This window comes from Stegodyphus dumicola, chromosome 4, assembly GCF_044657685.1.
Source record: "Stegodyphus dumicola isolate Sdum_Otavi_A_Nest chromosome 4, ASM4465768v1".
Taxonomy (NCBI): Eukaryota; Metazoa; Arthropoda; class Arachnida; order Araneae; family Eresidae; genus Stegodyphus; species Stegodyphus dumicola.
The window spans coordinates 220,729,509-220,745,208 of NC_140771.1; the positions used below are offsets into that span (position 1 = coordinate 220,729,509).

At 35.4% G+C, this 15,700-nt stretch overlaps 1 protein-coding gene across 2 annotated transcripts in view; it reads left to right on the forward strand.

Moving 5' to 3' along the window:
• LOC118186667 (MAM and LDL-receptor class A domain-containing protein 1-like) overlaps nt 1–15,700 on the forward strand; it is a 49,173-nt gene that overhangs the window by 23,543 nt on the left and 9,930 nt on the right. For both annotated transcript variants that reach the window (XM_085816005.1, XM_035356790.2), the window contains exons 3-5: nt 934–1,218; nt 6,711–6,853; nt 13,153–14,004. In XM_085816005.1, the coding sequence (XP_085672131.1) occupies nt 934–1,218; nt 6,711–6,853; nt 13,153–14,004 (1,280 nt within the window). The remainder of the gene's footprint in view (nt 1–933; nt 1,219–6,710; nt 6,854–13,152; nt 14,005–15,700) is intronic.

The following is a 15,700-nucleotide window of genomic DNA, read 5'->3' on the forward strand; positions in this document are numbered from 1 at the left end:
TCATTATTTAATTTCTTTAAAAATAATACTGGGCGATAATATTTCGTGGCAAGAATTTGAAAATTTTTTGCAAATTTTCACATCTGAAGTAAAAGAAATAATTTCAAGGGAATTTAAAATTTGTCAGTTTTTTATAAACAAATTTATTTTATTTGTAAATAATAAGTATAATTTTCTAGTCCCTTGGTTTCGCTTAATTACACAGTTTTTAAATTGATAAGCATGTAGAGACATTAGATATTTTTTTGAAAGCAGGAAAGATGAAAAATATGGAACGCCTTCGCCGGGAATCGAACCACGGACCTCTCAGTTACGCGCTGAGCGTGCAGAGCACTACACCACGAAGCCACGCTAAGAAGGCGGGAGAAATACCTCGTATTCTTACATCAATAGAAATACATACATGAAAGACATGAAAAAATGAGCAATACCTTCGCTGGGAATCGAACCACGCATTTCTCGAATACGCGCCGAGTTTGCTGACCACCACACCACGAAGGCATTCCAAGAAGGCGAGAGAAATACCTTATATACTCAACCTTTGAAAGGGCGACTGGGGTTTTTAGGGGATCCAATCGCCAAATCCTGGGTGAGGAAAATCATCATCCAACACCCTTTTAATTCGGGTGTCACTTTAGAGACATTAGGTTATTCGAGGCCGGAGACATGAAAAATGAGCAAACGCCTTCGCCGGAAATCGAACCACGGACCTCTCAATTACGCTTTGAGCGTGCAGACCACCACACCACGAAGGCATGCCAAGAAGGTGGGAGACATATCTTATAAGCAAACATAATCCATTTAACTCGTCCTCTCAAAATTCAAAATACACCCTAATGCGACATTATTCACTTTATATACTTGAGTTCTTTCCTTCCCTTATAAATACGAAATATTTCATAGATTCTTAAAGATAAATATCATTATTTCAAGGTTTTGCTTTCATCAATACGGCTTACCCTCGACGACCTGGAGACACTGCTATGCTTCGAAGTCCCAGTTTTCTCCCTACAGGTGACAATAATCCTCTGTGTATGCAGTTTGCTACGCATATGTTTGGAAACGGAGTTGGTACTCTGCGACTGATGCTTAAAAATGAAGACGAAAGTGATAAGACAGTTTGGGAAATGTCCGGATCTTCAGGGACCAGTTGGCACAAAGCACAAGTCACTTTATCTTCCCTTAGTCCGTTTCAACTCTACTTAATTGCAATTGTGGGTAAGATGATTTTTCTTTACATTTTAACTCCAATGTTGCAAAAATATCCTTAAAAATACATCTCAAGGCAATAAAGGAATAAGTAGCATAACTTATCATAATGTGTTGATGTCCTACCACGAATTGTGGCCAAAACCAATAATCGAAGATTATTTATTAAAAATGGTAAATTGTCCCAAATTCAATTCATGGCAGATAACCGATTTCGGCCGCATGAATGGATTTGTAGTCTCTTCTTTCCCCACGCAAGAATACTACAAAAACAAAACAGTTTCCATTAGGAAAGTCTTTGTATAATTACACTCATGTCCATAAATTAAGGATAATTCGGAGTCACGCGGAAATCGAACTCTAAAATCTCTAAAATAAATATATCACCTGTAAAATCACTACACACATCTTCAAGAATCATATGCAAATTTCAGGAAGTAATCAGATGACACCGATGGTACGCCACAATGACGAGAGTGTAAGAGAGTGATATATAAGGAATACAGGCAAAGAAGTAAAATTGTTCGCAGGCGCTTTATAAGCATTTCAGTGCAATAACCGAATAGTTATGACACAAAGGAAGCATTTGGAGGATTTTTTATGTGGTAGAATTATCAGCCGTCTGGAATGTGGGCGTACTCAACTAGAAGTATCAGACGAACTTGGAATTGCCCAGAGTGTCATCTACAGGCTTTGGCAACGATTCCAAGATGATGGTAATGTGAGTACACGTTACAGCACAGGTCGCCCCAGCGTTACAACGCCGAATGAGGACCGGTGTTTGGCAGTTACTGCCAAAAGAAACAGGCGAAGCACAGCCTCAGACCTGTCTCGTCAGCTCTCTTCAGCCACTGGTACGACAATTTCAAGGCAGACCGTGTACAGACGCTTAGGGCAGATGGGTCTATATGCTTGTAGACCTGTCAAATGCGTTTCACTTACTGAAATTCACTGTCGCCTGCGGTTAGCCTGGAGTAGAGAGCATGCATTGTGGACACCGCAACAGTGGGCTTGTGTGATGTTTTCCGACGAGTCCAGGTTTAGCTTTCAGTCTGATTCTCGCGGGACTTTCATATGGAGAGCTCCAGGTACCCGTTACCACCAAGAAAACATCATTCAACGACATCGTTAAGGTGGTGCAGGAGTGCTCCTTTGGGGTGGAATTATTCTGGGTTCCAGAACTGACTTGTATGTTCAAATTGGAACCATGACAAGCCAAATCTATCGGGACGTCATTCTGGAACAACATGTAACGTTTGTTTCAAGGCGCCATGGGCGCACAATTTGTGTTTATGGATAACAACGCCTGTCCTCACCGTGCAAACATCGTAAGCGAATGCCTTCAGTCGGAGGATATCACCCGTATGGACCGGCCAGCATTCTCACCGGACTTGAATCCAGTAGAGCACGTGTGGGACATGCTTGGCCGACGAGTTGCAGCCCGTCAATCTCCTCCTACATGTCTACCCGAACTTCGGAGAGCATTGCTTTTTTAGCATTGCTCATGTAGTAGCTGGAAGTAGACTCATGTAGTAGCTCAAGTAGGAAGATTAGTTACTATCTTTAGTCATGAAAGGATGATTGATTTTTAAAGAGGGTGTGTTCGACAAAGAGTTTATAACGAATATCTGCTGCAGTTTTGAAATCTGTGAATTAAAAAAGATGATAAAATATCTTAGACAAAGTAGAATATAAAATTTTGTTAAAGTATAATTTAGTTTTCAAGAAAAGACAAAATTTCTTTCATAACACAGAGCTTTTATAATATTTCTCATATTTCTAATGGAAACAAATATGCAGTTATTTCACTGTTAATAAGCAAACATTGTTCATATTAAGAACTAATACAGAAGTAGGAATTTCATCAAAGCTAGATCGTTTAGTAAGACTCAGCAATCTTCTCATTCAATACCGCCTGTTACCTGTATTCTGTGTTAGTATATTCAGAACTTACACATGATTGCTTCAAACTACTCTACAATCCTGCTCAAAAATCGAAACACGGATTAAGACAAAAACTATATAATACATAAAATTTGATCCAAGAGTTTGGTTTGGCATTACTAGACCACATAGCAAACAATAAAGCAAAGACGTACAAACACACGTGTGTTAGGACCTTCACGTCGCGAAAGACCAAATGGGTCGGAAGAATGTGCAATGGATTCAGGTCCGTTGATCTACCAGGTCACTGCAGATATTGAATGGTTTCACTCTCCAGATAACTTCGCGCCACTCCAGCTCTATGAGAGTGGGCGTTATTCTCCATAAATATCGTGTTGGTATCCATCATAGCAATAAAAGGTACACAAGAGGGTGTACAATTTCTTCGCGATATCGGATGGCTGTGAAGGAAACACCAGGAATCACACAGAGGTCGGTGCGGCCGTTTGTTGGTATTTCAGCCCATACAAGTAAGCGTCCTTTTCTGTAATAGCCTCTTTCGAGTATGTTTGGCCCCCGACGGCGAGTTCCTGGCTCTCGTCATACCATTGCTCTTCGGGAATCTCTCTGGATGTTTAATCGAGATTTATCCGTGAAGAGTACGTGGCTCCACTACTCTGCTGTCCAACTGCGATGTTCACGGGTTCAGTTCAAACACACTGTGACATGTAATGGGGACAAAGGAACATAAACTATAGGTCGTCGGGCCTACAGTCCACCTTCATGTAATTGACGCGACACAACTTGGCGGGATATGGGCAGCAGCAGAGAGTCGCGAGGCCAGCTGTCGTGATGTTAGTGATCTACGGCGTCTTACACATAGCAATAGGAATCGGTCGTCTGCCGTTGTGGTAATCTTCCGGCGCCGAGGCCCAGTTCTTCTATAAGGGTTTCGAACCCTCTGGTAACGATTCTGCAGCCTATTGATGACACTACGACGCACATTCAGCACTCTAGCAACAGTGAACCAGCTTGCAACCCCTGATGGCCCTCCAACGCATTTCATCGTGCAAATGATGTCTTCGGGCTCATGCGTTCCCCTTTGGATGTCTCGGATTATACGGAACTATCGCTACTTGCGAGCTGACCCATAGCTCCTATATGTCCCTTTAAGGCGTTGTGGTGTGACAGCAGGCACCCGTTTTATGCTAATTTCGTTGTCTATTTGCATTCGGCAACGCAACCTCGACCTCATATGTAAATTGTATGTTTTAATACCTCTTTTTACATTCGTACCTTTTCTTCTAGGGTTTGTTGCTTATTTTCCGAGCACGAGTGTATATACCGTGGGTAAATAAAACACTTTACAGCAGTCAATCAGCAATTTTCTTTATCATAATCTCGAAGATTTTTTTTAATTCAATAGGTTATTTTTTTCCTCGTATACTGAAATCATTGCATGTTTTAATGAGATACAGCGCTCACATTTGTTTTCGGACACTTGTACTTTTGAAATATGTTTGCAAGATCTTTTACGAAATACCAAAACACGGACTTCAAAACTTTTTTCTCACATATTATTTTTATTTACTTTAAGCCTTGGTCGTTGTGAAATAAATATCATCAAAATAATCCTTGCAATAAAATAAATTGTCCAATAAATGTTAATCTGTAATTCACAAAAAAATTCGGACACTCCAAAATTTATTTTTAAATGTTTTGAGTGGCAGTATTTCTTTTCTGTAATCTTTCGTTTTTACATCACAAGAATAATAACTCACATTTGGAAATTTTTACTTGTTTAGCAAAATATATTAACAGTTATAGTTGTGCCAAGTTATATCTGAAGTGTACATGGCTACAAATTAACGACCAGTTCTGCAAAAAAATTTAATAATATTACTTTCTAAACATGATAAAAAGTATTCGAAATAGCCAAAAAATCTTTCAATCAAAAGATGGAAATTGCATGAAATTGTGTTGAAAATACACTAGAGTTTAGACCCTATTCCAAGCTAACATCAAGGAATCCCAGATTTATTCTATAAAAAATCAAACAAGGCCCAAAAATTAGTGCTGTAGAACATTCAGCAGATTTAAAAGAACAGCTTGCATTAAAAATTATTCTTGAAGGCTTTTAAAATAGTCGTTTACTGCGTATGGATACAATTGGCGATCAACAAGAAGAAAATTCTTCATGAATTAGAAAAAAAAAAAAAAAAAAAAAAGAAATACACTTAGCGTTTGCAAAAGCAAAGTTTTTATCATGTTGGAACAATGTTATATTTGCAGAAAAGGCAAAATTTAATACATTTGGTTCCGACAGATGAATTAATATGCGATAATGTTTGAATGTTAAAGTATTAATGTTTCGCCCGGGAAGGAGGTATAATGGTTTGGACATGTTTCCTGCCTTTGGTATAAGAAATTGAATGTTTACCGAAAGTAATACTGATTAGTATAATTAATTAGAATAAATATTTCTAATGAAAATCTGAAAGCATCTGCACAAAACGTTGGAATTCAAAATACATTCAAGTTCTATGAGGATAAGGATCCTAAACACATAGCTCTAAATGTTTGCTTGTGGTTATTATAAAACTGTCCTGAAGTTATTAGAACATTTCATATTCTTCGGATTTATTCAAAGTGTCCGAATAGTTACGTGAATTTATATTTAGCACGTTTTGAATAAATTACTTTTTTTACCAAAAACATTTTGAACAACATTTTTCGAAACAAGCAGGCTTTAAAACAGATGATCAATAACAAATGTGAAAGAAGTATTTCTTTTTTTTTTTTCCCTTCTTTTTTTTCATTTTGATAATGTTTAGTAACTGGTGTTTACAAATAAAGCTGAAAAAAAAAAGTGTCCGAAAACAAATGTGAACCACTGTATTTATAATTTGTTTTCGAGAAAGTGTTATGAATGAGATTTAAGTCATTAAGAAATAATACAATCTCCATAAGTTTATTAATTATTTAATTACAAAAATAAACCCGTATTTCTTTGGTTATAAGGTTCTTCTATCGTAAGATATAAACTTTAATTTTCAGTACCAGAAATAAAACAAAAATTATTTTAAGGAAATCAAACGATAAAATGAAATCCAATATCCGACACTTCTGAATCAGCATCAAAATCTGATTCTTCTTTGAGAGTCATTATTGCCCCCCCCCCCTCAATATCAGAATCTATTTCAGTTCGTTCTTTCCGGAATTAGCTTTCAAGCTATTGATACCCATTTGTGGTAAGTGTATAGTTAGAGAATTTTCAGGATTTACATTCTATTTTAAAATTAACTTGAATAGTTCGTTGACTGGAATGTCGAAAGGTTACAGTTAATTCATCGTGTGACTAAGAATCACAAATAATTTCCACATTTCCCCACCATTTTATTTTTGAGCTATTCATATAAATTTAAACTACGTATTTAATGTACAGATTGATTGTGTACAAAGACTTCCAGAAAGCTGGTGATTTTAAGCTTCAATTCTATTATTTAGAGGTGCTTATATCAGCAATTGCTTGTAGAATCGAAGGAAGTCCTGTGTGTATTTGCTATGTTTTCGAAAACGTTTAATTCTTGCTTTTATGTAATCTTTATTAATCATAGGAAACCAGTTTGGAAATATAGCTATAGATGACATAGCAGTGAAGCCTGGTCCGTGCCCTGTTGTACCACAAACAGCTGCTAAAGATTCCGGTGACTGCAGTTTTGAAGAGAATACGTGTAATTGGAATAACCCTGATCCACGGGTGAGTACTATTGGATAACAAAAAGAACGAATACGATTTTGTTTTTGAGCAAAAGCATGAACACAATTAGAATATAATTCGCATTATTTTGTATTTTTTAATTATCCTCGACCGTCTTTCTCCTTACCAGTGGTACACATCTGCTTTTGGATTGCAGCTGGTTTTGCTTTTAGTTGTATCTTAACCCTTAGGACTCCTATGTCGAGTGTGGCTCGACATCGTATTTCTTACACCAACTCCTTTGTCGAGCTAGACTCGACATTATATATTGTATTTTCTAAAATAACTTTAAATCTATTTTTTTCTTTCAAATATTTTGTAATATGTAAATAAAGACTAAATTTGTCATATTTAACCAATTTATATTATTTTAAATTCTTTTTAGTATTATTTTTACATTAGGATTAAAAAGTCATTTGTAGTGTTGTGTAGTGGTCGAACACGCTACCAATATCCTCTGTTATATTTCAGGGTTGAAATGGCTCCAAACTCAAGTTGTAAAACGATAGTGAGAATTTTAATAAAAAATATAAATGTAAGAAGTTAAGATTACATCAATCTCATATGTGGATAACACTTAATCCAATAGTACTTCTAAACGGTTACAAATGTACTGTGCTAAAACAACAGCATATTCGGAAAGATTAGTCCGTGCTAAATCTCCTAGCACAACAAAATACTTCAAGCAGAACAATGCTACCTCCAATATTCCCGGTGGACATCCGGTTTTCTAGCTTGGAAAAGTTAGCTTGTTGAACGTGCAGACGATAATTTCGAACTCCCGTACACACTCACTGAGGTATTCGTCTACGCTGTCTTGAGACAACCTCGCTGCACGATGTCCAAACCTCGACTCCCCCGTCGCTTGTCATAGGCTAAATCATAGCGAGAATATCCCCTCGCGTAAGAAACAAGTACAGTTGCAATCTCCAAACCGCATTTCAAGTCCCTGCAAGAGCCCCTTTGTCTGGGAACTATATCTTTGGAGGGTGAGATAAGGAACATCTGCGTGACCTTGTCACAGTAGTGCCAGTACCTCCTACATACAATACTGGTAGTGCTGTATGTAGAAGGTACTGGTAGTGCTGTCTTCAGGAAAGCAAGCTCCCGACGCTTTAGAGAAAAATCGTATTTTTTGTCGTCTTTGATATTTTGTTTACATAAAAACATACGTTTTAATTAAAATAATAATAACTGAACTGTTATATTTATTTATTTTATGTGCTAATAAGTATAAGAACATAGATGCCTTGAACCAAGAGAAAGCAATCATTCACCAATGAATATGAAAGTAGTGATGACGAATGTATGACTCAAATAGATAATGAATTTGAATTATTAGAATTATCATTATTCATTCCTGTATATGGAAGTTAACAAAATGCGTACAAAAAATGGTTTAATTTTAGAGTTTATTAAAGGCAATACTGATAGTATTGCTTTTAAACTCCGTGGATGAGGAGGTGATGGATACGCAATTTGGATCTAGAGAAACAACTGTTGAAAGACAGTGTTAAGAGGCATGGCCATCTGCTATTAAAAAATATCTGATAGCCATAAATCTTGAATTAGGATTCTTATTTAATTAAGGCAAGAAACTGAAGAGAGATTGGGTTTTACATTATAATATGGCTGAAATTAGAATCCACCTATTAGGTTACATTCTCACAAAAATACCGTAAGGGCCATTTTAAATACTGAAGGACCTTGTATTAGCATAAGTTTTATTTTAGATATTTTCTTTCTTTCTTACCAATGGCGTGCCTTCAGACGACTTCGGCTTAGCCACTACTAAAACTGGAAGTAGTGGTCTCTCTATTATGGAGGCGCCTAATAGGTGGGCCACCTTTGCCTCCTATGCAGGTACGGACAGTTAAAACCATGCCTTCTCCGGGATTCGAACTCAGGCCTTTTGGTATCGCAGTTGGCTCCCCTAACAACGTAACAACTATACCATCTGGGCAGCTTATATCAGATATGTATGTATAGAAAAGAAGATATGTGTTTGGGTCATGTTATCACTGATGTCTGAAAGTGGGTCCATTGTGCAAACAGAATAAAGAATCCCCCCCCCAAATGACTGTGTAGTTGGTTACTAGATCTAGTCTTACTGTCGACATTTCACAGGAATGGCCCGAATCCACCGTTAATTTAGCCATCTCATCGCCAAGAACATGAACGAAGGTGAAACGTTCGATGCTAACACTTGTGAAGATAGAAAGGGGAATGACAGCACACCTAGCCAATCTTCACAAGGCAGTCGAACCCATACCGCTGATTTCGGATTAAAGTCAACTTCCACTAATCACTGCCCTGTTGATGGCAGGTAGTACGTCGAAGAAATTGAAGTTATCAGTTTTCAAAGTACAATAGAGAGTAGTGTATTAACTTTTAAAGTAGATTTCAATCTTCAGGATGAACTGCAAAGTTAGATACACGCCCTAAATAGGTTATACTGAATGTTTAGTGGGATATACAATTCATAATCTATTGAGAATTTAAGAAGAAAACTCAGAATATTGATTGCAATTACTGTTTTTCAACAACTGGAAAAACTTAAAGGAAGATTTAAAGAGGAAATATACAGTTGGGCAAACTGAAAAGAAATCACTTTTTTTAACAATGATATCCGGACCCCATACCCCCTTACCCCCAATCAGTTTTTTAATTTGGCATAGAAATTTTCAATCAGACACTTTTATCACTTCATGCGGTTTTCCTGCTTGTTGAGAGAGAACTCAGTGATTATAAAGTTTAAAAGTCACTTTTTTTTAAAAAAAAATTCCTGAAGCCCAAAATATTTTATGCACGGGGTACAGCCATATTTCCGTTGAACTGATCGAGTAAAATTATCTAACTTACTTGATTGACAGTCATTTGCTTACTGAAATACTTCTGTTTTATGATTTCAAAATATTAATTGAGAAGAGTGACACATAATTTAAGCATGCAGGAAAGAAATTACTAGAAGTGTACAAAAAATGTAAAAATTAAAGTAACAGATTGAATTTGAAATCTTAAAAATGAATTTCTCTATATTAAATTCAATAGATATTGCTTTCGTATCATTTCAACACAATGCTAGTGGAAGCGAGGTGTGAATCTGTGAAGAGGTGTGAATCTGTGAATAAGCACCATTATCAAAGAGCTAGTTAATAAATATATGTCATGAACACCTGTGCAAATAAGTAAATTATAGTAATATATTGCCAAATATTTGCTATATATTTCGAAAGCAAAACTGAGATATTTTGTCATAATCAAGAATATCCACTTGATTAGATTGCCTAATTGACTTAAACGCAGCAGATGCATAGTACCTGTTACTGAGTAAAACTATAAGTAAAAAAGAAGAGGAAACAGAAGGGAATATCATGACGCAAGTTATTTTAATATAATAATGTTGATAGAGAAGAGCGGATAATTCTTAATTTCTGTAAATGCCATAAATTTGAAAAGTAAACCTAAATCAAAAACTTAAATCTAGCATAAAATGTTGAAAGAATGATTAACCGACCAATAGTGATTAACTATGAGAGGTGATCAAAAAGTTCTTAGAAAAGGGAATAAAAGTAAGCAGATTTAGAAGTAACTCTACGTTTGAATGACAAATTTGAATATCTATAACTTACTGTTTTCTTTTTAAAACAGAGAAAATCTGAATTATATCAGCCCATATTCGAAAGATGATAAAAACATTTCGCTACTGGAAAATTTCTTGTGAATGCGATCCATGCTTTGGTCGTCTCTCCACATCAATTATAGAGGCAATTATTGCGAAAATTAAAAAAGAAAAAGTGATATTAGACAGACGAGTGTCTATTATGCATGTAGCTAAAACTACGTGTATTTCATTTGGTAGCGTACGAACAATTTTATGAAAAATCTGATCATGAAAAGTATTTCAATTTGATGGATACCCAAATTGTTAACGAAGGCATAGAAAACGGATTGTGCGAGAATTGCAGAGTCACATCTGACAATGTTTCAGTTGGATCCAGGAATCCAACTCCAACTTTCTCTGTATGCCGCGATTAACCTGCAAAGAATGCAGGTTGTTTTCCGGCTGTCTCAGTTTGATGCTTCGATGAGCGATGCAGGTAGGGAAATGCTGAAAGTAGGTCTCGGGAAGCAGTATATCAGGTACTAGTGGCGTGGCCAGTTTCCACGTGATGAGCTTTGAGACATCAGAGTGGTACTGAAAAATCGTACTATACCGAAAATAATTCACGTATAGACAAACCAACAGTAATAAAATAAGTGAGTTGCAATCCTAATGATGACTAAAATATATTCAAGTTCAAATATACAGGAATGTGTACAGATAAATATTTACATTCTAGGGGCGTTGCATAATGTGTCATATGGGTAGTCACCCTCCCGGGTGCTGACCTCTTAGTCTGAAGCATGATTTATCAGATTACGTAACTATTTACAGAAATATTTTGAAGATAATCATAGTTCAAAGTCACTTAAGTTGGGAAATCTTGGTTTAAACTAAGGAGAACTGTAGCGTAAGGTCTTAAGTGTCGGTCCTCTTGCAAGATTTCATAGTGGAATAAATTGAATATGCTCATATGTTCGCACTGCTTAGCAGAGTCATAGAAAGAAGTATTAACTTTCCTAAGAAATTCCTCGATAGCGTCAAGCTTTAGATCCTCGTGAAGACGCTTGTTTTTTACATTAGGATGAGCATTTGTGATAATCCTGAGGAAACGGTTTTGTACTATTTGCAGTTTTTTTATGTCACTTTTAGTGGCAGACGTCCAGGCAGGGAAAGCATGTGACATAATAGGTCGAATTGTAGCCAGATAAATAAGTCTTTTTTTTACCAGGGTGAGCTTGAGTACTTCCCGATGATAGGGAGTAAGCTCTTCATAACTTTAAACGCTTTATCCCTTACATGCTGAATGTGCTGTTTCCAAGTAAGTTTATCATTTATGAATAATCCCAAGATATCTTGCCTGTTTTACAATGGGAACCGCTTCATTAAAAAGGAAAACACTTTTCTTTATAGGTACACTGTTGGATGCAGGAGAATTTTTTTGTTTTTGTTTTTTGTATTGATATCTGACCATGCATGAAAAATAGGTGTTTCAATCCTGAGATAATACAGCATAGCTTGGGAACACGCCTCTTATAAGTTTAGTGTTGTTAGCATCACAAAACAAAGTTATAAGTGTTTTCTCAGATGCGGAAAAGCTGTTGATATTTTAATGTTTGAAAACAATTCCAAAGGAGTATTATGCATTGTTAATAGCAAAAGTGAGCCAAAACATTAAGAGCAAAAGAAGGACAAAACTATCGAAATAACGGTCACAGTGCACATTTTATAAGGTAGTGAGCTCTAATTGCTGTAAGAGGCCTAGTGTTACCTATACCTCCATAATTGCTTCATGTGGCCTTTTCCATGCTTCATGTGCTGCAATATTCCATGTGTTACCTACATCCCCACAACTGCTTCATGTGGCATTTTGTTATTTAAAAATATAACGAAAGAACTTTAACGAATTTTATGTGGAATATGAATGCCATGAACGATGACTACTTTCTAGAGTACGAAATACAGTTTTTACTTCAGGAGATAGCCCACTGCAGAAACGCTGATAGAAATAATTTGTCACAGAAAGGAATTATATTGAAAAATGGAAAAAATATCTGATTACTCACTTTCTGTAAACCTTTTGGTCGTCCAACATACGGAAGTTTTATGCTTTTTATAACTAAACATTTCAATTTTATTAGTTTATTAGTTAATTTCTAATTGGAGAAGTCAATATTTTTTAATGTAATTTATTAACAATTAAAGCTTGCCAAGTTAGAAATCCGATATCAAAGAAAGTAATAAATTGTTTTTTAAATGAATTGACGAACGTTGTACATTCCTGCAGCTATGATTAAAGGAACTGATCTGGAACTTGCCCTCCGTTATATCTCAACTCTTTTGTCGATTACACCGACAACATCGAAAGTTGTTTCTCCTTAACTTGGCCCCCTTTTTCACATGTATGTTGTTATTGATTAAAACTTACAACATATTGTTAATATGCTTTAAAATAAATATGGCTACTCTGGATTGCCTTTATCTTTTAAATTTCTATTTCATATTAAGACCTGTCTTTGCTCACTTCCAAACAAAACTCCTTATTTCTTTCTTTTTTTTTTTTTTTTTTTTTTAAGATGAAAATTCACTTAAGATGGATGCTATAAAATATCAAATTCTATACAGACTTTTAAGTTTCAGAATCTTTGTTCGGATCATTTTTCACATGTAACCTTTCCTTGTGATATCTTTATAGGATGGTCTCGATGATACCGACTGGGCGAGAGAGTATTTCATCGACCAAAGAGGCCCTTCTATCGATCACACCAGAGGCGATGCGAAGGGCAGTTACATGAACTTGCTTTCTGACAGGCCTCTCATTCTGAAAGGTGGCACTAGAGCATGGCTAGTAAGTTCTCGATTCCAACCAACTCCTAATCCAAGATGTGTGTCTTTCTATTATTGGATGTATGAAAGACTTATTGATCCTGCTGGACTAAGTTTAGGAAGTCTTAGGGTATTCGTTCGTCTGATGAAGCCAGGAAAGCCATTATCTCCTTTATGGAGACTGCACAATCATCAGGGTGAAAGATGGTTTTCTGGCCGAGCACCTATAGTCACAGCCAATGAAAGAGCACCACCTCAAACGGAATATGAAATAATCTTTGAAGGTGTGTGGGGCGAAGGACGAGTGGGCAATATAGCAATTGATGACATCACGTTTTTCGACGGCGACTGTACAACTGAACCCTTTGGTGCTGCTGCAGTGATGGGAGAATGCTTTTTTGAAAGAGATATGTGTGGCTGGACTCCGATTTCTGATTTCGATGACGAAGTTTCAACGATGGCTCCTACCACAGAACCCAAAACAGCCAACACCGTAGAGGAAAGTCCATGGAAAATGGCTAGACCAGATAACAAGCCAGCAGGATTACTTGATCACACGTTCCGATCTCCTGCAGGATATGTGTTTTTTGATGTTTTTAATAAGAATGAGATGCAAAGACCAAAATTAAGGAGTCCTTTGCTGGAATTGAGCTTGAGTGGAGTCCGATGTCTTGGATTTTGGTTCGTAGCATTTGGGCGAAGCGAGGCAACAGCTTTAGAGGTAAGGAGCGTAATAAACGAAAACTGTAAATAGTAACTATTGCAAATGTAGAAAATGCTTGCTTTTAGAAATATTTATGCTATGGCTATCAATAGTAAAATAATATTTTATCTCCCAGAAAAGTATTTTTTTTTTCAGAAAGAATTGCTGTCTAGAGAATTTCATTCAAAATTTTATGATATACATGGATAATTTTGTAATATGCATTTTATCATAGACATTAAAAAATGTGTATTTTTTGTTTTTACTTGACTTTTTATTTTAATGAAATATGATGCGTTCAAAACCTTTCGACAAATACGAAGCTTATTTTATTAGTACTAATTTGAACATAAGATAAATAAATTAATGTATAGAGCATTATTGTAAACGATAAATTTAAGAATGCTGAAATTTTATTTTATTTGAAAGTGTAGGTATAATATCTAATATTTGCTTTTCAGTTCCCTAGACGTCAAGAATTCATACAAACAAAGTTAGGGGCAGCGGGTATACTAATCTACTTTTTTAGATGGAAGGGCATTTTTTGCTAATTAAACAGTGCAAATGTTTGTTGATTTGTTAGAATTACAGGTTAGTGAGCTGTTCTTCCCTTATATCACTATTCAGTGAAAATTAAAGATTCCTTCAGTCTTCACAACGAAATATCATCAAAAGTATTCTTTAATGTAATAAATTCTGAAACTAATATGTCTTTAAAAATTAGTATTAATATAAATATTATGTTTTGAGATACAATTAAAAGACAAAAATTTAATCAAATAATTCCATAGTAAGTATGACATATAAATCGCTAGTAACATTTTGTTGTTAATTAGAATCATGTATTTTAATTTATATTAGCTAGATATATTATTTAAAATAAAATAAAATTTTAATCTGCTAAGAAATGAGTTTATTACTTTTAAATTGCTGATGATGTTTATAAAATACAGTTTGATTAAATTCGAAGATAAATTAAAATTCTCTTATGTTTTACCAAATAGCAGCTCCCCAAGAAGAGTTTATGCACGTGGAAGATAAAATAATTGTGTTTCGCACTGTAACAGCACTTGTCAAAGGTAGTATATAATATATTTATAGTGGCTTGACATAAGAAAAAAATCGAAAAATGTTGGAAGGACTCCAAGGTCATTTTTAACAGCAAAAGCAACCTTTTTAAGTGCATTGTTTTTAAAACACATCCATTTAAGGGCGCATTTATGACTCAATTTACGACATTGCGCTTCAGTTTATTTTCTGATCTTTTGGCCGACTTATAATAAGTCATGATTCAAGATAATGTTAGAAAGTTTCAACACAGTTCCAATATAGCTCAAAAAACCTGAAATTGCAATAAAAATATAATATTAAATCAAGGCATTTAAAATTTAAATAAGATATTGATGACATAAGGAAAGAAGCACACATAGCTCTCTACGAAAGATTTAGGTTTAGCTTAAAAATGTCCAAAGAAGACTCGGTGAAAATAGAATTTAACATGCAGTGTCGTGCGAGATAAACATTGAAATCGGTAAAATCGATTGCATCTATTGAAGGATATGAAATTTTTTTAATAACGGAAGCAAATGGGAGCGGAGAATATGAGGATTTCAAACTTTCTGTAGTTATTAACAAGAAAGAATCAAAACAAGAAAATCCTCTTTTTAAGGCTGTAAATTAATTTTTTAAGCATTAAAAACATTAAGTTAAAAAT